This window comes from Tamandua tetradactyla, chromosome 2, assembly GCF_023851605.1.
Source record: "Tamandua tetradactyla isolate mTamTet1 chromosome 2, mTamTet1.pri, whole genome shotgun sequence".
Taxonomy (NCBI): Eukaryota; Metazoa; Chordata; class Mammalia; order Pilosa; family Myrmecophagidae; genus Tamandua; species Tamandua tetradactyla.
This window is the reverse complement of record NC_135328.1, coordinates 178,357,329-178,384,117: the sequence shown is the minus strand read 5'-3', so window position 1 is coordinate 178,384,117 and position 26,789 is coordinate 178,357,329. Positions and strand designations below refer to the sequence as shown.

General features: G+C 40.2%; 1 protein-coding gene across 2 annotated transcripts in view; it reads right to left on the bottom strand.

The window, feature by feature from the left end:
- The window catches only part of ZSWIM5 (zinc finger SWIM-type containing 5), a 339,569-nt gene that overhangs the window by 67,241 nt on the left and 245,539 nt on the right, over positions 1 to 26,789 (bottom strand). For both annotated transcript variants that reach the window (XM_077149864.1, XM_077149865.1), the window contains exon 5: positions 19,442 to 19,621. In XM_077149864.1, coding sequence (XP_077005979.1) covers positions 19,442 to 19,621 — 180 coding nt within the window. The remainder of the gene's footprint in view (positions 1 to 19,441; positions 19,622 to 26,789) is intronic.

The following is a 26,789-nucleotide window of genomic DNA, read 5'->3' as shown; positions in this document are numbered from 1 at the left end:
GCGTCATTCAGTGTTTTAACATAATTATATTACAGTTAGGTAGTATTGTGCTGTCCATTTCTGAGTTTTTGTATCCAGTCCTGTTGCACAGTTTGTATTCCTTCAGCTCCAATTACCCTATATCTTACCCTATTTCTATCTCCTGATGGTCTCTGTTACCAACAAAATATTCCAAGTTTATTCACTAATGTCAGTTCATATCAATGAGACCATACAGTATTTGTCCTTTAGTTTTTGGCTAGTCCCACTCAGCATAATGTTCTCAAGGTCCATCCATGTTGTTACATACTTCATAAGTTTATTCTGTCTTAAAGCTGCATAATATTCTATCGTATGTATACACCAGTTTGTTTATCCACTCGTCTGTTGATGGACATTTTGGCTGTTCCTATCTCCTTGCAATTGTAAATAATGCTGCTATAAACACTGGTGCGCAAATGTCTGTTTGTGTCTTTGCCCTTATGTCCTCTGAGTAGACCTAGCAATGGTATTGTTGGGTCATATGGCAATTCTACATTCAGCTTTTTGAGGAACTGCCAAACTGCCTTCCACAGTGGTTGCACCATTTGACATTCCCACCAACAGTGAATAAGTGCGCCTCTTTCTCCACATCCTCTCCAGCACTTGTCATTTTCTGTTTTGTTGATAATGGCCATTCTGGTGGGTGTGAGATGATATCTCATTGTGGTTTTGATTTGCATTTCTCTAATGGCCAGGGACTAATATGTTTTGCATGAGGAAGAACAAGGAAATACTTTTTCCCATCCTTGCTCTGGCTGGAACTTCCAACACAATGTTGAATAACAATGGTGACAGTGGACATCCTTATCTTGTTCCTGATCTTAGGGGGAAAGTTTTCAGTTTTTCCCCATTGAGGATGATGTTAGCTGTGGGTTTTTCATATATTCCCTTTATCATGTTGAGGAAGTTCCCTTCTATCCTATCCTTTGAAGTGTTTTCAACAAGAAAGGATGTTGAATTTTGTCAAATGCCTTTTCTGCATCAATCGAGATGGATCATGTGTTTTTTCTGTTTTGATTTGTTGATATGGTGTATTACATTAATTGATTTTCTTATGTTGACCTGTCCTTGCATACCTGGGATGGTTATAGTGTATATTCTTTTAATGTGGTGCTGGATTCTATTTGCAAGAATTTTGTGGAGGATTTTTGCATCTATATTCAGTAGGGAGATTGGTCTCAGTAGTCTTCTTTTCTTGTAATATCTTTGTCTGGCTTTGGTATGAGGGTAATGTTGGCTTCATAGAACGAGTTAAGTAGCCTTTCCTCCTCTTCAATTTTTTTGAAGAGTTTGAGCAGGTCTGGTACTAATTCTTTTTTGAATGTTTGGCAGAAGTCACATGTGAAGCCATCTGGTCCTGGACTTTTCTTTTGGGGGAGCTTCTTAATGACTAATTCAATTTCTTTACTTTTGATTGGTTCCTTGAGGCTATTTTTTCTCAACTCAATGTTGGTTGTTTATGCCTTTCTAGGAAGTTGTCCATTTCATCTACATTGTCTAGTTTATTAGCAGAAAGTTGTTCATAGTGTCCTCTCATTACCTCCTTTATTTCTGTAGGGTCAGTGGTTATGTATCCTCTTTCATTTCTGATTTTATTTGCATCCTCTCTCTTCTTTTTGTCAACCTCGCTAAGGGTCCATCAATCTTACTGATTTTTCTCATAGAACCAACCAACCAATTGTTGATTTTCTTGATTGTTTTCAGGTTCTCAATTTCATTTGTTTCTACTCTAATCTTCTTTATTTCTGTTCTTTTGGCTGCTTTGGGGTTAGTTTGCTGTTCTTTCTCCAGTTCTTCCAAGTGGACAGTAAATTTTTCAATTTTGCTCTTTCTCCTTTTTTGATATAGGCATTTAGGGCAATAAATTTCCCTCTTAGCACTGCCTTTGCTGCATCTCACAAATTTTGGTATGCTGTGTTTTCATTTTCATTTGCCTCGAGATATTTACTGATTTCTCTTGTAATTTCTTCCTTGACCCACTGGTTGTTTAAGAGTGTGTTGTTGAGCCTCCATATATTTGTGACTTTTTTGGCACTGCCTATTATTGATTTCCAGCTTCATTCCTTTATGATCTGAGAAAGTGTTTTGTATGATTTCAATCTTTTTAAATTTGTTGAGACTTGCTTTGTGACTCAGCACATGGTCTATCCTTGAGAATGATCCATGAGCACTTGAGAAAAAGGTGTATCCTGCTGTTGTGGGGTGTAATTACCTATAAATGCCTGTTAAGTCTAGCTCATTTATTGTATTATTCAATCTCTGTTTCTTTATTGATCCTTTGTCTAGATGTTCTGTCCATTGATGAGAGTGGGGAATTGAAGTCTCCAACTATTATGGTAGATGTGTGTATTTCTCTTTTCAGTGTATGCTTCATGTATTTTGGAGCACTCTGGCTCAGTGCATAAATATTTATGATTGTTATGTCTTCTTATTGAATTGTTCCTTTTAATACACAGTGTCCTTCTTTGTCTCCTTTAGTTGTTTTACATTTGAAGTCTAATTTGTTGGATATTAGTATAGCTACTCCTGCTCTTTTCTGATTGTTCTTTGCATGAAATATCTTTTCCCATCCTTTCACTTTCAACCTATGTTTATCCTTGGGTCTAAGATGCGTCTCCTGTAGACAGCATACAGATGGGTCCTGTTTTTTAATCCATTCTACCAATCTATGTCTTTTGACTGGGGAGTTTAATCCATTAACATTTAGTGTTATTACTGTATGGGCAATACTTTGTTCTACCATTTTGCCTTTTGGATTTTATATGTCATATCTAATTTTTCTTCTTTTTACCTTTACTGATAGTCTTCATTTCTACACTCTTCTCCACACCTCTCTCTCCTGTCTTTTCCTATCTGTGTCTAGCGCTCCCTTTAGTATTTCCTGCAGAGCCAGTTTCTTGGTCACAAATTCTGTTAGTGATTTTTTTTTGTCTGAAAATTTTAAAATTTCCACCTCATTTTTGAAGGACAATTTTGCTGGATATAGCATTCTTGGTTGGCAGTTTTTCTCTTTTAGTGTCTTAAATATATCATCCCACTGTCTTCTTGCCTCCATGGTTTCTGCTGAGAAATCTATGCATAGTCTTATCGGGCATCCCTTGTATGTGATAGATTATTTTCTTTTGCTGCTTTCAAGATTCTCTCTTTCTCTCTGACATCTGACATTCTGATTAGTAAGTGTCTTGGAGTACATCTATTTAGATCTTTTCTGTTTGGGGTATTCTGTACTTCTTGTATCTGTAATTTTAAGTCTTTCATAAAAGGTGGGAAATTTTCAGGGATAATTCCGTCCATTAGTTTTTCTCCTCCTTTTCCCTTCTCTTCTCCTTGTGGGACACCCAGAACATGCATATTTGTGCACTTAATGTTGCCATTCAGTTCCCTGGGTCCCTGCTCATATTTTTTCCATTCTTTTCCCTATATGTTCTTTTGCTTGTCGGATTTCAGATGTCCCATCCTCCAGTTCACTAATCCTATCTTCTGCTCCTTGAAATCTGACATTGTAGGTTTCCATTGTTTTTTAATCTCTTCTACTGTGCCTTTCATTCCCACAAGTTCTGTGATTTGCTTTTTCAGACTTTCAATTTCTTCTATTTGTTTGTTCCTTGCCTTCCTTATATCATCCCTCAATTTGTTGATTTGATTTTTCATGAGGATTTCCATGTCTGCTTGAACATTCTGAATTAATTGTTTCAACTCCTCTACCTTATTTGAATTGTTGGTTTGGTCCTTCGACTGGGCCATATCTTAAATTTTCCTAGTATGATTTGTTTTTTTGCTGGCGTCTAGGCATTTAATTTCATTAATTAGTTTATTCTGGAGATTGCTTTCACTATTTTTTTTACCTAGGATTTTTTTGCTGGATGATTTTGTTGTCTATCTGTTCTTTGACATTCAGTTCAGCTTATTTTAGCCCTCTTCTTTAACAGATCGGGATTTTTCAGTTCTTGTTTTCTTGTTTCTTGCCCTGCCTGGCCTCCTGTCAGGAGGAGAGTCACCTGTGTTGGTTTTCCCTGAGGGTGAGGCCCAGCAGTTTGAGTTCCCTATGAAGCCTCTGGACGCTGTTTTTCTTATCCTGCCCAGTATGTGGCGCTTGTCTGCCTGGGGGTTCCAACTGTGTAAGGTGATGTGGTACCTTAACTTCAGCAAACTCTCCCTGCTGAGGGTGTGGTTGAGACAGAGGAGTTGTAGGCTGGCTTTAATCGCTTCAATTTTCCAGACCCTGGGGTCTGAATTCCTTGAGGGCGAGATTCTACTTGAGCTGGGCCCCACCCCTCTCCTGGGGAAGGCACAGCCTCTAGAAAACTCTCAAACAAGCTTAATTCTGCCCATGCCTTGGGGGCAGTGGGAGCCTGAGAAGTCCTGCAGCTGTATCCAAACAGCAGTCAAGCTGTAGAAACACAGCCCCAAAAACAAAAAGAAAAAAAAATCCTTTTCAGAGCAGGACCCCCATTCCTCGGGTTTGTCAATCAAGATCTTAACTTGGTATGTTGCTCTGTGTATCTCCAGGTCCTATATACCCCCTCCTTTCCTCCAGGGCACAGACCCTTTCAAGTATTTTGTGCTGTCCAATCCAAAAAAAACCTCTTTTTTTTTTTCTTTTTCCTTTTTTCTGTCAGCCCTGCCCCCTCTGCACTGGGGCAAAACCCAGCAACGTCAGCTTTTACTGAAGGTTCAGCTGAGCTGGGGGCCTATTTTTAGTAGTCAGAATTTTTTAATTAATTCCACAGTAGGTGCTTGGTTGTGCTCAGTCCCTACTGCTAGTCAAGTCTCTTTCCTATCCCCTCTGGGAAGTAGCTTGTGGGGGTGAGGTACTGGCTGCATGGCTTGGGGAATTCACGGTTTTGGGTGGGCTTGCAGCTGATTGACTGTCCAGACTGGGGTACTCTGTGTGTCCAGTCACTGACGTGGCCCCAGCAGTTGTTCTGTACTGTTCCTGGCTATTTACTAGCTGCTCTCAAGGACAAACTAAATCCCACTCCTCACTAAGCCGCCATCTTCCATGATCATTTTTTAGAACATTTGCATCACTCCAGAAAAAGAAAAAACTCACACATACCATACCCCTTACCCCTCCCTCTCATTGAGGGTATTTCCTGAGTATTTCCATCTACTCAATAGATTTTAACCTTTGTTCCCCCTATTTTTTTTTACTATACCCCTTACCACTTCCTTTCATTGTTCACGAGTATTTCAATCTACTCAATTTATTTTGATGTTTATTCCCCCTATAATTTATTTTTAATCCATATTTTTTACTCATCTGTCAATACTGTAGATAAAAGGAGCTGTCATTCTGAAGATGTCAGAATACAGTAGCTCGAGATTAGCTGTGCTCCATGGAAAAGTTAGAGAAGGCATTCATAGGCCCATACATGTGCATGGGCACCCAATCATATCATTCAGCTCTGGGACCTGCACTTTACAGCAGTCCTAGAACTGCGCATCTGCGCAGCCCTCAGCCATACTTCCCAGCTCTGAGAAAGTGCTGCCCTGCACAGCCCAGACACATCTGCCCCCAATCCACGAAGGCATAAGGCTGACCTGCTACCACAGCTGTATGCATGAACACAAAGGGCCCCATGACTTAGAACAGTGCACACCAGGGTTAAACCCTCCAGACTGATGCACCTGCACAGCTATATACCTGGCTGCTGGGCACCCACATTCACAAGCATCAGCATAAAATCTGGAAGTAGAAATGGCAAAAAAAAAAAAAAGATGGAAAAACTTGAATGGGATCACAGGGAAATGATAGACAAAACAAAGCCCACTTCAAAAGACTTTGGCAAAAAGGTGAAGAGGCAGCTAATTCAATGGGAGAAAATATTTGGAAATCACATATTGGACAAAGGTTTGATTTCCTGTTTTATTAGTCAGAGTTCTCCAGAGAAAAGAATCAACAGGAAATATCCACAAACAATAAAATTTATAAAAGTGTCTCACATAACCATGAGAATGTAGAGTCCAAAATCCATACGGCAGGCTGTGAAGCTGACGATTCCAGTGGAGGGTATGGACGAACTCCACAGGAGAAGCTTGTTGGCTGAAGCAATAAGAAACTGTTTCTTCTGAATCCTCCCTAAAAGCCTTCCATGCATTAGATTAAATGTCACTCATTGCAGAAGACACTCCCCTTGGCTGACGAGAAATGGAATCAGCTGTGGATGCAGTCAACATTGTCATGATTTAATTCTATAAAATGTCTTCATAGCAACAGACAGGCCAGCACGTAGCCCAACCGGACAAACAGGTACAACCACCTGGCCAAATTAACACATGAACCTGACCTTGATAGTCCACTCCTTGTCAACTTGGCAGTTATATACATCACTTTAAACCATACTTAATTTCTAAATAGAAAACAATAAAAGACATATTTATTTCCTTGCCTAACACTACTTAACTGTTTTGCATACAATCAGAAACACATTAAATCTCCCCAGGATAGGGTGCAAGTCCTTGGGTAATATTCATTCTTAAATTTGATATCTTACAACTTAAATACTATAACATAAAAAAAACAGCATTACAGTTTTCATTTCTATAAATGATCACATTATAGTTCATATTTATTACTACCTTCTTCCACTACTCATTCCATGTTCCCTTTACCCTCAGCAAGCACTTCAGTTGGCCATACTTCTGTGCCTGGTGGGGTGACCCAAACCTTCATTCCTGAAGTTACAGAGCCATTGGATCACTAGGGGTAATAATGAGTGTTGCCACTCATATTTCCATCTCTTAGTTCCTGGACCCATGGATCCTCGCTATGGGAGAAACAGCACCATACAGTGGATAGTGATTTAGAGCATACACAGCTTCCTGGAGAACTTTACCCCAGCCCTTCAAGGTATTGCTACCTAGTTGGCACCATAATTGAGTTTTCAAAAGGCCATTTCACCATTCTATCAATCCAGCTGCCTTGGATGATGGGGAACATGGTAAGACAAGAGAATTTCACGAGCATGTGTCCATTCCCACACTTCATTTGCCGTGAGTGTGTTCCTTGATCAGAAGCAATGCTCTGTGGAATACCATGATGATGGATAAAGTATTCTGTGAGTCCATGGATGGTAGTTTCAACAGAAGCATTGCATGCAGGGAAAGCAAACCCATATCCAGAGTTTGTATCTATTCCAGATAGAACAAATCACTGCCCCTTCCATGAAGGGAGTGGTCCAGTGTAATCAACCTGCCACCATGTAGCTGGGTGGTCACCCTGGGGAATAGTGTCATATCGGGGGCTGAGTATGGGTCTCTGCTGTTTGCAGATTGGGCACTCAGCAGTGGTTGTTGCTGCCAGGTCAGCCTTTGTGAGTGGAAGTCTCTGTTGCTGAGCCCATGCATAACCTCCATCCCTACAACCATGACCACTTTGTTCATAGGCTCATTGGGCAATGACAGAAGTTGCTGGGGAAAGAGGCTGACTGGTATCCACAGAACAGGTCATCTTATCCACTTGTTTCTAAACCATCCTCTGCTTAAGTCACCCTCTTGTGCACATTCACATGGGACACAAAAATGTTCATGTTTTTAGCCCATTCAGAAAGGTCTAGCCACATACCTCTGTCACCAATTTTCCATTTATGGTCTTTCCAAGTCCCTGACCATCCAGTCAAACCATTAGCAACAGCCCATGATTCAGTATACAAATGCATCTCTGGTCAGTTCTCCTTCCAAGCAAAACAAACAACCAGGTGCACTGCTCAAAGTTCTGCCCACTGGGAGGATTTCCTCTCACCACTGTACTTCAAGGACACCCCAGAAAGGGGTTGGAGTGCTGTAGCTGTCCACTTCTGGGTGGTACCTGCATATCGTGCAGAACCATCTGTAAACCAGGCCCAAGTGTTCTCTTCCTTGGTCATTTCACTGTAAGGAACTCCACAAGAGGCCATAGCTCTGGTCTGAGAGAGAGAAGGTAATGTAGCAGGATTGGAGACCATTAACATTTGGGCCACTTCCTCATGTAACTTACTTGAGTCTTCAGGTCCTGCTCTGGCCCTATCTCATATATACCATTTCCATTTCATGATGGCGTGCTGTTGTGCTTGTTATGTTAAGCAAGTTATGGCTTGGTGGGTCCGACATGTTAGACAACTCGGGTCTCATAGTAACTTAGTGGCCCATGGTTAAGCGTCCAGTCGCTACTATGGCCCAGTAGCAGACCAAAAGCTGTTTCTCAAAGGAAAGTACTTATCTGCAGAAGATGATAAGGCTTTGCTCCAAAATCCTAAGGACCTGTGTTGTGATTCTCCTATAGGGGCCTGCCAAAGGCTCCAGACAGCATCTCTATATGCCACTGACACTGCCAGCACCACTGGATCTGCTGGATCATATGATCCAAGTGGAAGAGCAGCTTGTACAGCAGCCTGGACAGAGAGCCTCCTCTTATTCAGGTCCCCACTCAAAATTAGCAGCTTTTCTGGTCACTCAGTAAATGGGCCAGAATAGCATACCCAAATGAGAAATATGCTGTCGCCAAAATCCAAAGAGACCAACTAGGCATTGCGCCTCTTTTTTTCATCATAAGAGGGGCCAGATGCAGCAACTTATCCTTCACCTTAGAAGGGATATCTCAACATGCCCCACACCACTAGACACCTAGAAATTTCACTGAGGTGGAAGGCCCCTATATTTTTGTTAGATTTATCTCCCACCCTCTGACATGCAAATGCCTTACCAGTAAGTCTAGAGTAGTTGCTACTTCTTGCTCACTACATCCAATCAACATGATATCATCAATATAATGGACCAGTGTGATGTGGTCCATTTTGAGGGAGAAACCGTCAAGATCCCTGTGGACAGGATTATGACATAGGGCTGCAGAGTTGATATACCCCTGAGATAGGACAGTGAAAGTATATTGCTGACCTTGTCAGTTGAAAGCAAACTGTTTCTGGTGGTCCTAACTAACAGCTAGTGAGAAAAAAGCATATGTCAGGTCAGTAGCTGCATACCATGTACCAGGAGATATACTGATTTGCTCAAGCAATGATACTACATCTGGAACAGCAGCTGCAATTGGAGTTACCACCTGCTTGAGCAGATAATCCACTGTCATCCTCCAAGACCCATCTGTTTTCTGTACAGGCCAAATAGGAGAGTTGAATGGGATGTGGTGGGAATCACCACCCCTGCATCTTTCAAGTCCTTAAGAATGGCATTAATCTCTGCAATTCCTCGAATCCGGTACTGCCTCTGATTTACTATTTTGCTAGGTAGGGGCAGTTCTAGTGGCTTCCACTTGGCCTTTCCCACCATAATAGCCCTCACTGCACGAGTTAGTCAATGTGGAGATTCTGCCAGTTGCACAGTATGTCTTTTCCAATTATACATTCTGGAACTGGGGAAATAACTGAAGGATGGGTCTGGGGGCCCACTGGACCCACTATGATATTGACCTGAGCTAAAACTACATCAATCACCTGGCCTCCATAAGCCCCCACTCTGACTGGTGGGCCAGAGTGATGTTCTACATCCCCTGGAATAAGTGTCACTTCTGAACCAGTGTCTGATATTCCCTGAAATATCTGATCATTTCCTTTTCCCCAATGCACAGTTACCCTAGTAAAAGGCCATTGGTCTCCTTGGGGAAGGCTTGGAGGAAGATTAATAGTATAAATTTGGGGCAGTGTAACAGGGTTCTCCCCCAAAGGGACCTGGTCTCCCCCTCCTTGAAGGGGCTCTGGATCTGTAAACTGTTTCAAGTCTGGAAATTGATCAAGCGGCCAGTAACTCTGTGTTTTTGTAATTTAGGTTAAACTTCTGTTCACTTGACCTAGAACTCTTTTGTTTAAACAGCTCAAACAAGAATTTAGTAGACTGCCCATCTATTGTATTTTTAGGCACACCATGATTTACTAGCCAATGCTATAAATCCCTGCAAGTCAGATTATTTTGATTCCTGCTTTGAGTTTGTTGTCTATTATAATAGCCACATTCACCCTGTCTTTGGCAATTAAGTGCTGCTACCTGGCTTCTGCCAACTTGGGATCTGGTCATCCTCATTGTGTTTAAGGATTCCAGCTCAGTGACAGCAGTTCCCACAGTAATATCTGACCTACAGAGAAGTGCAACTACAGAGCTCTTCAGGGATGATGATGCTAGTCTCACAAATTTATTTCTCACAGTTCTGGTAAAAGGTGCATCCTCTGGACATCCCTGGGGTGTAACAGCAGGCTTTGCATGATAAATCCACTCCAACATTCCAATCTCTCTAAGCCTCTGGATTCCCTCATCTACATTATATCAGGGCAGTTCTGGCATTTCAACCTCAGGTAATGTCAGCCACCTTTTGATCCATGTTTTAGCCAACCATCCAAACAAACTGTTAATACCTTATCTAACTCCTTGAGCTATAACATTGAAGCATAGAATATCTGCTTAGTGGGCCCATATCAATAAAGTCAGCCTGATCCAGCTTTATATTCCTCCCACCATTATCTCATACCCTTAAAATCCATTGCCACACATATTCCCCTGATTTCTGCCTATATCAACTGGAAAACTCACACAGTTCTTTCGTAGTATAATGTACCTCCTCATGGGTGATACTTTGCACCTCACCTTTTGGGGCCTGTTGGGACTTTAGTCTAGTTATAGATCTGGAAGAAATGAGGGGTGGGGGGGGGTCATGAATGGACTTAGAAATATCTCCCAAGCCATTTGCTTCAGGGCATTCATTTGCAGTTTCATTTGGTGAAACAAGATTAATCATTCTAGGGCTAATCCCTTCAGGTGGAGGTTGGGTGGCCAACTCCTCAGGGCAGGCTGGAGGTAGGGCAGCTATGTTCTCAGTGCAGACTAGTACAGGATTATCTAGAGAAGACTCAGCATGACCTAGGGTTTCAACCTCTCCACTTCTGCCAACTCACCCCATGGATTGGCAGTATCATTCTGATTATGGGAATCAGAGTCCTTAGTGCCTTTGAGTCCAGTCAGAGTAGAAACCAATCATAAAAACCCATTTTTTAAGATTCTGTTTCTTAAGAACCACTCCTGGTACCAAGCTGTATTAGTTAGGGTTCTCTAGAGAAACAGAATCAACAGGAAATATCCAAAAATATAAGATTTATGAGAGTGTCTCACATAACTGTGGGAAGGTAGAGTCCCCAAAAATCCGCTGGGTAGGCTGTGAAGCTGATGACTTCGGTGGATGGTCTAGAGGAACTCCACAAAGACACTCGCCAGCCAAAGCAGTGTCTCTTCTGAATCCTCCTTTAAAGACTTGATTAGATTAAATGCCACTTATTGCAGAAGACACTCCCCTTGGCTGATTACAAATGGAATCAGCTGTGGATGCAGCTGACATGATCATGATTTAATTCTATGAATTGTTCTCATAGCAACAGACAGGCCAGCACTTGCCCAAGCATACAAATGGGTACAACTATCTGGCCAAGTTGAATGAACCTGACCATGACATGTGTATACACAAATAAATCATACAACTCAACAACAAAAGAACAAACAACCTAATTGTAAAATGGGCTAAAGACATGAAAAGGCATTTTTCTGAAGAGCACATACAGATGGATCAAAAGCAGATGAAGAGATGCTCATTTTCATTGACTAAAAGGGAAATGCAGATCAAGACTTCAAAATGAGATACCACCTCACACCTGTAAGAATGACTGCTATTAAACAAACAGGAAACCATAAATGTTGAAGAGGATGTGGAGAAACTGGGACACTTACACACTGCCGGTGGGAATGTATAATGGTGCAGCCACTGTGGAAGACAGCTTGGCGGTTCCTTAGGAAACTAAATATCGAGCTGCTCTATGCAATAGCACTACTCAGTATATACCCAGAAGAGCTGAAAGCAATGACACAAACAGACATTTGCACACCAATGTTCATAGCAGCATTATTCACAATCACCAAAAGATGGAAACAAAACAAATGCCCATCAACAGAGGAGTAGATTAACAAAATGCAGTATATACATACGATATAATATTGTGCAGCAGAAAGGCAAAATGATGTCCTGAAGCATAAGACAAGATGGATGAGACTTGAGGACATAACGCTGAGTGAAATTAGCCACACATAAAAGGATATATGCTGGATGATTCCATTTTTATGACCAAAATAAAGGTATAAGCATAAGCTTATAATACAAAATATATAGGACTTAGAGATACACAGAAGCTAGGGATGGTTGAAACGTTAGGTAATGAGGTTGAACTCCAATGTAAGGGAATAGACAGGAGTAAAGGTGGTTCTAGTGGGTCTATAAGTAATATTACCATATTGAACATGAACAGAATTGAAAAGGGTTGTATAGAACTATGTGTCTCACTGATCAACAATAGAAACATGAATTAGTTCTTGTAAAAATCTCTTCAAAGATATGATTCTTGTATAAAGAGTGTTTAAATCTAGGGTACAGGGGGAAACCTGCTATTACATGCTATGAGCTATGTTCAAAGGGAAACCATAAGTACTTCCACAGCAACAGCAGAGGTAAATAATGGGGGAGGGACAAGAGTTAAGAGAAGGTTGAGATTTCCTGTTGGTGAGGGTGTATTTATTGGCTTTCTTTCTCTTAGGAACAATGAAATTATTTAAAATTGAGAACGTTAATGGACTGTAGACTTTGGGTCCTATTCATGATGCCCGATGAATGCAGGTGGTTGAAGGATGCACTGAAGGAGAAGTAGATTGGCGAATGATTGTGTATACTTATGAACAAAGGCTGTACTGCTGCAAAAAGCTGTGAGGCATGTAACAGTGTGAATGAACATGTGGGACATTTGGTGACACAAAATAAGCCAGAAACAAAAGAACAAGAATGGTATAGTTGCCTTTAGAAAATACTTAGAAACCAGGGGCCGAGATTGTAAGCTTTTAGAGCAGACACATTAATTATTGTGATTATTATTTGGATTTTGAGAGGCTGTTTTATATATAAAACCTGATATTTAGAGATAAGAATGAAGCCAAACAGGTTGGGGTTAAATTAATTCAGAACATAGGGGTAAGGAATATATTTTAGAACTACACATACTCTTTGAGACCAAAGGAAGAAAGGATTATTTAGCCTGGAACTGAAATTTTCTGTAGTGTATGATCTAATTTAACCTATCTGTATAACTCATTTGAACAACTGAAACACAGGGAGCACAGAATAAGAAAGAGGCCCCTTAATCCTGTACAGATTATTGTAATGCCTGGACACATTCTTTAGTATATTAAGCAGATAATCAAAAAGTATTGGCAAAGTCCCCTGAGGGATGGATGAAAGAATATGGAGCTATTAAACCTTACCATCAGGGAATTCCCTATAGATTTTAGACTCTACGTTCCCAGACACTTTTATACATTTTATATTTATGAATATTTCCTGTTGATTCTGTTTCTCTAGAGAATCCTAACTAATACAGCCTATTTGGATTTATTCTATTTGGAGTTTGTTGGGATTCTTTGATCTGCATATTTATGTCTTTTATAAGGGTTAGGTAGTTTTCCCCTAATTATACACTCAACTAATCTTCCTAGCCCTTTACTCTTCTCCTTCTGGGACACCGGTGATTATTATATTTGTGTGCTTTATTTTGTCCATCATTTCCCTAGATCCAATTCACACTTTTCCATCTTTTTTGCCATTTGCTCTTTTGTCTGTTTGAGATCAGTTGTCCTGTCCTCTAGTTCATTTATTCTTTCTTCTGCCTCTTCAAATCTGCTGTTGCGTGTCTATAGCATAGTTTTTATTTTGTCTATAGCTTCTTTAATTTCTGTGATATCTGGTATTTTTCTATTTATTCTTTCAAATTCCTCTTTATGTTCTTCTAATGTATTCTTGAACTTCTTTATGTCATTAGCCAACCCATTGATTTTATTTAGTAGAATTATATGAACAGCTTTGATTAGTTGTTCCAAAGTTTGTATCTTCTCCAGTGTTTTAATTTGGTCATTAGGCTGGGCTATATCTGTCTGTATCTTCATCTGCTTAGCGATCTTCTGTTGCCTTAGAGATGTAAATATCTTGATAGGGTTACTTCGGAAGTTGATTTCCTTCAGTAGTCTAAAACTTTGTATTTGCAGGATGGGTGTGAGAAGGATGCAGGGTGTGGAGTGCGGCACAACAGTGAGGTGATAGGCTGCAGCACAGCTATAGGCACAGGTCAAGGATGCTACATTGGTGCCTCTGTGTTTGAGGTGCAGAGTGTAGGCATGTGGAGAAGCAGTGCAGGGCTGTGGGGGCGGGGTGCAGCTCAGGCAGGCCTTGGTTCACAGGAGCAGGGTGCAGCATGAGGGACACAGAGGTAGAGCACAGCAGGAGGTGGATGGAGGGGGCTGTGCAGATGCACGGAGATTGGTGTGCAGGCATGATGTGGGTGGGTGCATGGAGCATGGGGGTCATGGGTATCAGGGTGTGGGGTATGGTGCACAGAGGTTGGGGCACAGAGAGGGCAGGGTGCAGGTTTATCCTTGCACATGAGAAGTTGTCCAGGCGGATGGGATGCAGATGCATAAGTGTTTAGGGGTGAGGCACACACAGGTTGTGGGATTGCAGAATATGGGTCTGGGACAGGTGATGTTGGGTGGGTGGAGCGCTGGTGTGGCTGTGCAGGTGCAGGGGTGGGGCTGGATCAGGGGTGCACTTGTGTACAGGTTGGGGGCTACATGGCCCAGATGTGCTTGTGTGCACCTGCCAGGTGTTCCAGCAGGGTGTTTGTGGTGGGGGGTGGGGCAAGGTTGTGCACATGTGCAGGGCAGGGGGTGGGGGGTGCAGGAGCCAAGAGGTCAGTGCATGGATGTGTAGGAAGGATGTGTGTGTGCATGTGGATGGGCCTGGGGGCTGGGCCCTGGTATGTGCATGGACAGAGCTCAGGGGCAGTGGGGTGGGGCAGTGCCTACATGGGCTTGTGGTGGGTGTGGCCTGGATGTGCAGGTCAGTGCTTGCTCAGAGCTGGGGAGATGTGGTAGAGGCATGTGGTGCAGATCCGTGAATCTGGGGGGGGGGGGGCTGGACGCTGATGTACATGTGCGCAGAGCTTGTGTGTGGGGGTATGAGGCAGGGTTGCGCAACTTTATGGGCTAGGGGCAGTTGTGGCCCAGGCATGAAGGTGAGTGCCTGCAGCCAGGATGCAGAGGCGACTGCCTGCAGGAGGCAGAGAGGAAGAAGTAGGGGTCAAGGGGCTGGGTGTGGGTGTGAAGGTCTTGGGAGGGGTAGGGCAAGAATGTGAGCTTGTGCAGGAGAGGTGGATCAGACAGGGGCATGTGTATGCATATGTGTGGGATGCGGGGTGGAGATGCACAGGGAGAGGTTTGGGGTGGGAGTACTTGGAGCACAGTGGCGGGTTCAGGTGCATGGGGTGTTGGGGGGTGAGTCCGGGTCACTGGTGGGGACAGCGCACGTGAGGTAGTGCATTCAAGGAATGAGGCTTGGCTTACTTCCTTGTCCCTGTCTCCCTATCTGTGCACTCCTCAGGGTTCAGGGCTCCTGTTTAGAAAGGAGAATGTTAGGCTGCTTGCACTAGCTGGGTGGTCTCCAATTCTCTGCATCTCAATTCTTCAGCTTTTGCAACCAGGGCCTCCCTATGTGGTATAGAAGACCCTCCCAGGCCACTTACACCCTGGAATCACTGTCCCAGTTGCCTTCCTGTCACTTCTCCAACTGTTCCTTGGAGCAGGGGTGAACTCGACTTATCCTATTCTTCCATCTCACCTGAATTCTCTCCCCCATTTTTGAAAGATAATTTTGCCAGCTATAGAATTCTTGGTTGATTTTTCTTTAAGGACTTTGAATATGCCATCCCACTGTCTCCTGGCTTCCATTGTTTCTGTGGAGAAATCCACTATTAATCTTATTGAGGTCTTTTGTATGTTACAAGTCACTTCTCTTTTGTTGCTTTCAAAATCTTCTCTTTGTTTTGGATGTCGACAACTTCACTCTAAATCTCTTAGAGTCTATCCTGCTCAGAGTTTGTTGAGCTTCCTGGATGTGTACATTCATGTCTTTAATAAGATTTGGGAAGTTTGGGGATATTATTTCTTTAAACACATTTTCTGCCCTCTTTTTTCTCTTTTGTCCTTCTGGGATTCCATTGATGTGTGTGTGGATACACTTGATGGTGTTCCACAGGTCCTTCAGTATTGTGTTCATTTTTATTCATTTCATGTTCTTTCTGCTCCTCACACTGGGTAATTTCAATTGTCTTGTCAAATATGCTGTTGAATCCATGTAATGAGTTTTTTCAATTATTGTACTTTACTAAAATTTCTGTTTATTCTTTTTTTCTAATTTCTATTTGTTTTGTTCAGAAAATGTTTTCCTAATTTCCTTTAGTTATTTGTATATGAACTCCGTTAGCTCACTGAACATATTTAAGGCAATTATGTTAAAGTCTTTGACTAAAAGTTCCAATGTATAAGCTTCCTCAGGTTTAGTTTCTAGTAAAATCTTTTTTTCTCTGAACAAGCCATATTTCCTGTTTTCTCAGTGTTCTTTAATAAAAATTTTATTCATACACCATATAATCCATCCAAAATGTACAATCAATGGCTCTCAGTATAATTATAGAGCTGTGTTTTCATTACCACAATAAATTCGAGAACACTCATTAGTCCAAAAAGAATAACCCCATACCCTTTATACCACCCTATTATTGACACTTAGCATTGTTATAGTGCCTTTGTTACAATCGATGAAAGAATATTACAATACTACTATTAACTATAGTTCATATTTGCATTAGTTGTATTTTCCCATATACCACCCTATTATTAACACCTTGCACCAGTGACATAGATTTGTTCTAGATCATATGAGAACATTCTTATATTTGTGCACTTAACCACAGTCATTGTCCCTATATAACAGGGTTCACTATGTTATACAGTCCCACATATTATCTTCTAGCTTTCCTTCTAGTGACACACACAATCCTAAACTTCCCCTTTCACCCATAATTACACCCATAATTCAGAAATGTTAATTATACTTACAGTAATGTGCCACCATCACCTCTATTCATTTCCAAACATTTATAATCAACCTTATTAAAAATTCTGTGCAAATTAAGAATCAGCTCCCCATTCTCTACCTCATTCCATCTTCTGGTAACCTCTACTCTAGAATTTAATTCCAAGAGTTTACTCATTAGTTCATATTAGTGAGACTATACAGTATTTGTCCTTTTGTGCCTGTCTTATTTTACTCAACATAATGCCCTCAAGGTCCATCCATGTTGTCACATGCATCAGGCCTTCATTCCTTCTTACAAGTGAATCTTGTAATTTTTTTGTTGAGAACTGGACATTGTGAATAGTACATGGCTATTACTCTGGAATTCTGGCTCTCCCAGTTCTCTTAGGATTGCTAGGTTTTTGTTGTTGTTGAGGACTGGCACCATCAATTTGTGCCCTTTTCAAATTCTTTCTGCTTCCAAATGTGTAATGGAAAAAGAAAAGAGAGAAAAAGATACTGAAAAAAGATACTGAAAAAGATACTGAGAAAAGATACTGTTTATTTAAGACTCCTCTGCTACTTTCTCTAGGGTCCACATATTAGAACAATGGCCACCATCAGATCTGGCCCCTCCAGTGATCTGAAGTAGCTGATCAAAAGCAAGTGATTGGGGATCAGACCAGGAGCCTATTTGTAGTCCCCTCTGCTGTCTGCTAAATGTTTGGGGGATGAGGGATGGTAGCTCCAGCATGGAGGGTGAAATACACTGGTATTTACCACAATTTACCAGTTCCTTCCTCCAGCTCTTCCCTGGATGCCGCACAGTATTTCACTAGGCTCCAGAGTGAAAAAATAATTGATTGTGAAAACCTTGTGTCTGTTTCTCCTTTTATCCAGGGTATGGACAGATGAGTAAAAGAAGTATGAATAAAAATAAATAATAGAGGGTCAAAAGGTAAAATAAATTAGGTAGATGGAAACACTAGTGGTCAATGAGAGGGAGGTGTAAGGGATGTGGTACATTTGAGGTTTTTTGTTTTCCTTTTTGTTTCTTTTTCTGGAGTGATGCCATGTTCTAAAAAATGATCATGGTGATGCATACACAAATATGTAATGATATTGTGAGCCACTGATTGTACACCATGTATGGAATATATGTGTATGAAGAAAAAAAAAGAATTTGTAAACAAATGTAGCACACTAATGCAAAGTGTTGACAATATTGATGATATATGGGAACTCTGTATTTTATGTATGATTTTTTTCTGTAAATCTTACAACTTCTATAGTTAAAAAACAGTAACAAAAAAAGAAAAAATAATTGATTGAGACAGTTTCTGTCAGTTCAATAGTGCTTTGGTACAGGGATTGATTCCTGGAGTTCTCTACTCTGCCATCTTCCCACAATCCTCTCTCTGGATACTCTTTAAAGCTGCTTTTTACAGGTCCTCTGTTTTACCTCCTTCCTTGAGGTAAAACTTCTAAACTAAAACCATTAGATATGAATAACTTGAAGGTTAGAGAGGATTTATGTAGAGGGCTGTACTGGTTTGAAATGATGTATGTACCCTAAAAAAGCCATGTTTTAATCCTAACCCCATTTTGTAAAGGCAGCCATTTCTTCTAATCCCTATTCAATGCTGTATGTTTGAGACTGTAATTAGATAATCTCCCTGGAGATGTGATGTAATCGAGAGTGGTTGTTACACTGGATTAGGTGATGACATGTCTCCACCCATTCGGGTGGGTCTTGATTAGTTTCTGAAGTCCTGTAAAAGAGGAAACATTTGGGAGAATGAAGGAGATTCAGAGAGTGCAAAGCAGAACAATATAGCCATGAGAAGCAGAGTCCATCAGCCTTTGGAGATGAAGAAGGAAAATGCCTCCTGGGGAGCATCATGAAACAGGAAGCCAGGAGAAGAAGCTAGTAGATGACGCCGTGTTCGCCATGTGCCCTTCCAGATGAAAGAGGAACCCTGACTGTGCTCACCATGTGCCTTTCCAGATGAGAGAGAAACTTGGACTGTGTTTGCCATATGCCCTTCCACTTGAGAGAGAAACCCCGAACTTCATCAGCCTTCTTGAATCAAGGTACCTTTCCCTGGATGGATGCCTTTGATTGGATGTTTCTATAGACTTGTTTTAATTGGGACATTTTCTAGGCCTTAGAACTGTAAACTGGCAATTTATTAAATTCTCCTTTTAAAGGCCATTCTGTTTCTGGTATATTGCATTCTGGCAGCTAGAAAACTAGAACTAGGGCTCTACGCCTTTATGATGGGCATGATAAGGACACTCTATCAGTGGAAATGTTAAAGATAAAGGCTTACCCTTATTTAAGTTTTGGCATTCAAGATGAACAAGAGGACAAGCTTTTTTTCATTCAGGATGATGATTTTAACAGCAAAAAAGGATGTCCAGACACAAATGTTCCAGGGCTTTACCCTCCCGTCTTTTGCAGTTCCCAGCACAAAGGGTGTGAAAGGACACCTGGCTCACCTGGTCTGTGACTGACATTCTGGGGAAGTGCATTGGTGATGTTGGGCAGCTCATGTCCATAGTTCCCATCCTCCAGGGGACAGATGTCCAGGTCATTCCAGCTGTGTAGTTGCTGCAGCCAACAGGATTTTTCCTCCAGTTTGCAGTGTGGATTTAAAATGATGCACACCCATAAGGCACCTGGAAAATAAATCAACCTACATTTTTTTTGTTGTTATTATTCTATTGTATTTTTCAAATAATCAGCTCTTAATTTTTATTTATTTATTTATTTTTAATTAATTAATTTTTTATTTATGATACATAACCACATACAAACACAAACATTCCTATATATGATCATTCTGTTCTTGTTATATAATCAATAACACACTATCATCACATAGTTGTATATTCATCATCATGATCATTTCTTAGAACATCTGCATCAATTCAGAAAAAGCAAAAAGAAAACAGAAAAGAAATTCATACATACGATACTTCTTACCCTTCCGCTTCACCAATCATCGGCATTTCAATCTACTTAATTTATTTTAACATTTGTTCCCCCTATTATTTATTTTTAATCCATATGTTTTACTTGTCCATTGATAAGGTAGACAAAAGGAGCATCAGACACAAGGCTCTCACAATCACACAGTCACACTGTGACAGCCATTATCATACAATTATCTTCAAGAAACATGGCCACCAGAGCACAGCTCTACATTTTCAGGCAGTTCCCTCCAGCCTCTCAATTACACCTTAACTAAACAGGTGATATTTATATCACCAGGATAACCTCTCGACTCTGCTTGGAATTTCTCAGCCACTGACACTTTATTTTGTCTCATTTTGCTCTTCTCCCTTTTGGTTGAGAAGATTTTCTCAATCCCTTGATGCTGAGTTCCACCTCATTCTAGGATTTCTGTCCCACGTTGCCAGGAAGGTCCACACCCCTGGGAGTCATGTCTCATGTAGAGAAGGGGAGGGCAGTGAGTCTGCTTGCTGTGTTGGCTGAGAGAGACCAACTCTTAATTTTAAAATAAAAGTTTTGAAAAAGCTGTTTCCTAATGCATTAATTTCTTTTAAGAACTTTTAAATTTTCATTTAATTTTGTTCTTTTGTCTGTTATCTGGGGTTGAATGTCTAGCTCATTTAAATTCAATCTTTTTTGTTCAATAAGCAAAAATATTTCACTATTATAATTTCCATGAGGTCTATTTATTTAACAAACATTTACTAAATAACTACTATGCTCTACGGTCTAGTCCATGTGTGGAAAAACTACAGCTCACAAATCTGTTTTGCAGTCTGTTTTTGTACAATTAAGAACGACTTTTACATTTTGATAGTGGTACTAAGAACATGCGATAGAAACTGTATCTGGGTACCAAAGGCTCAGTTATTTTTATCTGGCCCTTTATAGAAAGTTTGTGAATCTTTGGCCTAATAGCAGTAGAGATGCCTAGAGAGTTAAAATTAATCCATAGGTACCAGTATCCTTCAATTCCAGAACTTTCCTAATTTACTAATTTCATCTTAATCATCTTCCTCTGCTGTAGTGGTTCTCAAACATTTTTATATTTCTGTACCATTCACATATAAAGTATTTTTTCATAAGCAATAATTCTCATTATATGAGTATTCTTAATGGGGGGAAAGGGAATCCCATCCCCTTTAAGGATCACTGATTCACTGCCACCATTTTCAATAGTTTACAATATTTTGAATGTAATTTCAAATTGTCAGTACACATTTACGTGATAAGGATCTTTCCCTCTCGTTTTCAAGGTAATAAGCAGACTAATAATGTCCTTTAAAATATTTCTTTGGCTATTTTAGAAAGTGGTGTCAACTTTGATATTAAAGTGATATATAGCAAGATAACTCAGAAATGCTGGAATTTGGTCTTAACCTAACTATGCCTACCATTAAGTTTCTGAGGGACATACATAAATGAGCCAATGGCAAATGGAAAACAAGGAGCTTTACTGTTTCCTAGAGTATGTTTGTATACCCAACACCGGGATTTCTGGGAATCCCTTTCCCCACCTCCCTGCCACAAGGAGTTTAGATGAAAGGCCTAAGTAGGATTTTCCTTAAACCCAACTTTATCACCAGTCACACTGCATAAATGCTAAGGATTCTTGTCAAAATAGAGTAGTACAGCCAGCCAGACCTTCAGCATGGGTAGTACCAGAAGAAGCCAAAGAGCAAAAGGAGCATGCACCCTTACTTTTGCAATAAGTTGGACTAGGCTTTTAGGGTTAATACTCCCCTTCCTGTCAGCCAAATGAGAGGAATGGTGACTAGGTCTGTTTCAAAAGGCTCTCTCCTGTTTTCCTTACCAACTAATTCCACACTGTTGGAGGAAATAGAAAAGAATCCCCCCATCCTCCAAATCTCACTCATTCTGAGGCACTTAACTCATGGTGACAACCTACTTGCCACTTCCCAATTTCCCATCCCCACCCAGCAAAAAGCAAGCAAAACAAAAAAAATCTACCACTTCGAAAGTGGGTCCTTAAATCTCAGTTATATACAACTTCAGAAGTTATATACAACTTCAGCCGAAAGGATGCATTATCTTTGAGCAGAATGTTTGAGAATGAGGTTTATTTTGAGTAGTTAAAATCGCTCTCAAAATTGTAAAAAATATACAAACAGCTAAATTTGGCCCCCAAAAATCCTTGGAAATTTAGTGTTTTAAAATGGGAAGCCATTTTAGTTTAGGTGAACAAGGATAAAGCTTTGCCTAATCACACGTAACCAAAGAGTCACCCTATGATTTTACACATTTGAACTAAATAAAAACTGCAGATATCTCTATTACAAATATATGTCACCTAGATTGCATATAGCTATGAGAATAAAACCAGCACTGTGAATTCCAAAACAAATATACACAACTGCATTAGTACTATAGTACTATATCTTTATCTCTGTAGATTCTTTGCCTGGTACAGCATACATACTAAGTAGACTGTAAACTTTAAATGAAAACATCTTGGAGCTGAAACACAGCTATCTGGTTCTGCTTTTAGCCTTCTGAAAAGTCCATAAATATATTCACATTTTATAGATAAGACAAATCTAAACCACAAGAGTATAAGAATAATTTTATGATGGATTTAGGGTTGTAACAGCAACAAAGTTGTAAGGAATAAAATTATTTCTATGAACACATATAAGGGGGATGATAAAACAAAGGAGAAACCTGGTGATCACAAAGACATAAAAATACAGGGTGGGCCATGGTGGTTCAGCAGGCACGAATGCTCGCCTGCCATGCCAGAGGACGGGGGTTCGATTTCCCGGTGCCTGCCCATGTAAAAAAAAAAAAAAAATACATACACTAAGGAGTCGGAGTCACTATTAAACCATATAGCTTAAGTTTTTAAACAGAGATATGCAAAATAAAATATCCATTATAAAACAAAGATGGACAGGGGTGAGCTGGGTGGAGAATGAAGAGGAACTGGATAAAAGGGATTCTCATTTTTATACTTCAAGGTTTTCGGAAGAGAGCCATGTCCTCTACCTCCATTCCATGCTTATTAAAAAAATATATTTTTCTTCTGCTATTTTGGAAATAAGCAATTGGGATACACACCCTTATTCTATGGTGATTAACAGGACTAATATAAACATAGAATGAGAATAAATGTCTTTTACTTTGCCCCCAAATGCAAAGGAACATGCAGGAGGTTTGATGACAGGAAAAAAGTCATTTGGTTAATGTGATTAATCAGATCCCCTGTCCAGAGGGGGTGATGGTTTCTTGCAGAACAAGGTGAAGGAGGTGTTTCTGCTCAGCACTCAACAGCAGCTACATCTTCACCAGCAGCGACTTGACAGGTTCTGTGTCATTTTCGTGGATCCCCATGACCAAAAACTGGAGCAGCAGAAAAGAGCTCCTTGGGAAGCTCGTGTCTGTGGCTGTCAAAAGCCTCCCAAGAGACTTTTGGGCATGCTCGGGTGGCAGTGGACGATGGTTGCAGGAGAAGCAACAGCAGCACGCGGGACACCTAGTGGCGGACCTGCACGCCTAGAGCCACGAAAGGCACTACGAGGACAGAATTAGATGCTCCACGGGTCCCAGCTGTGCCGACCCACATTTTAAAAAAAATATCTTTTCTGATGAATGTGTAAGCGTTAATGTTTCAGTTTACTCTTTTCTTCTATTTTTAGGTGTTAGGGAAAGTTTGCAAACCAACAGCTTTTTTTTTGAATTTTTTAAAAAATTGTATAATATATATACAAAGCAAAGAAAGAAAAAAGTAATAATTTTCAAAGCACTCTTCAACAAGTAGTTACAGGACAGACTGCAGAGTTTGTGATGGGGTACCATTCCATCATCTCAGATTTTTCCTTCTAGCTGCTCCATAACATTGGAGACTAGAAGGAATATAAATATTTTTTATCATCACAATCGGCTTTTTTCTTTTTTGTGTGAAAAATAGCATATATACCAAAAAAAGCAATAAATTTCAAAAGTACAGCACAACAATTAGTTGCAGAACAGATTTCAGCATTTAGTATGGGTTATAGTTCCACAATTTTAGGTTTTTGCTTCTAGCTGCTCTAAGATACCAGAGACTAAAAGAAATATCAGTATAATGATTCAGCAATCATACTCACTTGTTAAACCCTACCTTCTCTGTATAACTCCACTACCACCTTTGATCTTTCTCATACTCTTTAGGGGTATTTGGGTTATGCCCCAAAACAACAGTTTTTTTTTTCAATTTTAAAAACTAGGTCTGTTAGGGCTTTTAGAACTAAATTATTTTTCCTTCTTCAAGCTTCCTTAAAGTAGAGTAACAATCTTGATATCTGGATCTTTGTGCCTGTGCTGATGAGCAAGATAGATTTGGGCTTGAATTCTTAGCTCAAGCCAGCAGTCCAATAAATAAACGTTTACTGAGAGCCTCCTTTGTCCAAGAGCCTGTCTGTCTTTTCAGGGAGAAAGATAAATAAACATAATGCCATTTAAATACAATAAGTGTTAAGAGAAAGATATGTTCAGGGTAAAATAGCAGCCTAGATGAAGGGCATTTAGTACAAGGTAAGAAGTTAGAAGGGAGGTAGTTAGGAAAGGTTTCACTTTTTGGGGGCTAGTTGACCTAAGACTTTTTGATTTTCAAATCCCTCAGCTATAAAACCAAGATAATAAAAGCACCTACTATGTAGGGCTTAATAATGTCCTTTAAATAAAATAATATTTGTAAAGGGCCTAGTATATTACCTGGCACATAACAGAAGTTTAGTATTTCCCTTACCCTTCCCTTTTCTAGGGAAAATGGTTTATTTGAACTTGGATTTTGAAACTGTTGATCAACTTCTGATGCCTTTAAACCATCAAGTTCTTTGATTTCGTGTAGCAGAATAACACATATTCCATATAATCAAGGGAGTACTGTTCATTTTACTATATCACCTTCCCTTTCAAGTACACCTGCTTCTTCTTTTCAAGGCTGGCTGTGTGGATGAGCCAGATACATTCACAATTCCACGTTAGCAATATGCCTGGCTGCAGAGCCTCTTAAATTAAACTCCCTTGGGATGGAGCTAATCCTTGGATGGAAGTATATTTAGACACTATTTTAAAGCCTCTTGAAGGCAAATAGGAACATATTAAACATTGCCCTAGACTGAATTTGTCTACTAACTGAAATGATGAAAATCCATTTCTGTTGGTTCAATTCAATTTAATTTTTAAAATGAACTATGAAACAGGAACTATACTCTGTAATAATTACAATGATGACTCCCAAAGGGATGATAGGGAAGAGTCACCCAAATAAATAATTACATCAAAGCATGGTGAATGCTATAATAAACATATATAAAGTCCCATGGGAACATATATTATGAAGCAACTAATCCTGCATGTGGGGTCAGGGAAAGTAATAGAAAGGAAATGATATTTGAGTTTGGCCTTTAACTTCTGGTTAAAGATGGCTAACTAAACAGACATGTTTATCGCCACCCCTTCCTAAAACCTCACTAAAATGAAAGTAAAGGGATAGAAATAGTTTTATCTGCTGGAAAAGTTGATTTAGAGAAGCTGTTTAGTTGGGGACACTAAGTACAGCTGAGGGTGGGGTTTCCACACTGAAAACTAAGGCATACATATTGAACAAATGGACTCACCTGGTCCTCTTTCTCTCCTTGGTTCTAAGACTGATATGATAGGATTATAACTTTATAGACAAGATATCCGGGAAACTGATAAATTCAAGTGAAAAAAATACTGCAGATACTGATATTGGGATTCCTCAATGAAAGAAACCAGTTAGATCATCCTCAGTAGGATAACTAGTTGTCAAGGCCTATTTATATACACATAGGGCTCTCTTTTAGTTTTCTAGTGCCATACTCTTAAATACGAATGGACAGTTAAGGAATGGCAGATATATGATGAAAGCATCTCACATGAAGGATACAGGGCCTTCATGTGTAAATCAGCCTGTACAATTCTACATGTTCCCCCCAGCCTAGGCCTAGTGGAAAACACCCAGGTAACTAGCACAGCAGCCATTACCTTTTTCTCACTAAAGAATTCCAATGAAGAGCTAGTGAGCAGTCAGGCTCTTATCCAGCTCCTCACCTACTTTTTCCCAAAAGCCAATCCCAGATCTACAGTACAATCCTGTAACTGGCACAAAAATGATTCCAAGAGATTCAGGCCTCAGATGAAATTGATTATCTCAAGGAGGTTAATTTCAAATTCTTAAGAAGCAAGAACTTGGAAAGAAAAGTATGAAACAATATGGAATTGAGGGAGATGTTGCAGAGAATGCTGCTTTTTGAGTTGGACAGATAAGGATTCCAGGTTAGAGCCACCACTGACTAACATGCGACTTTGAACAAAAAAATTTAACTTTTATGAGCTCAGTTTTATCATCTAAAACATGGGATATTAATATCTTACCCCAAAAGGGAGTCTGTTCTAGTTTGTTAGCTGCTGGAATGCAATATACCAGAAATGGAATGGCTTTTAAAAAGGGGAATTTAATTAGTTGCTAGTTTATAGTTCTAAGGCCGAGAAAATGTCCCAATTAAAGCAAATCTGTAGAAATGTCCCCTCTAAGGCATCTAGGGAAAGATACCTCGGTTCCAGAAGGCCGATGAAGTTCAGGGTTTCCCTCTCAAGTAAGAAGGCATGTGGTGTACACAGTCAGAGTTTCTCTCTCAACTAGAAAGGCACATGGTGAACATGGTCAGGGTTCCTCTCTCATCTGGAGGGGCACATGGCAAACAGGGCATCCATCTGCTAGCTTCTTCTCCTGGCTTCCTGTTTCATGAAGCTCCCCGGGAGACATTTGCCTTCTTTATCTCCAAAGGTCGCTGGCTGGTGGAC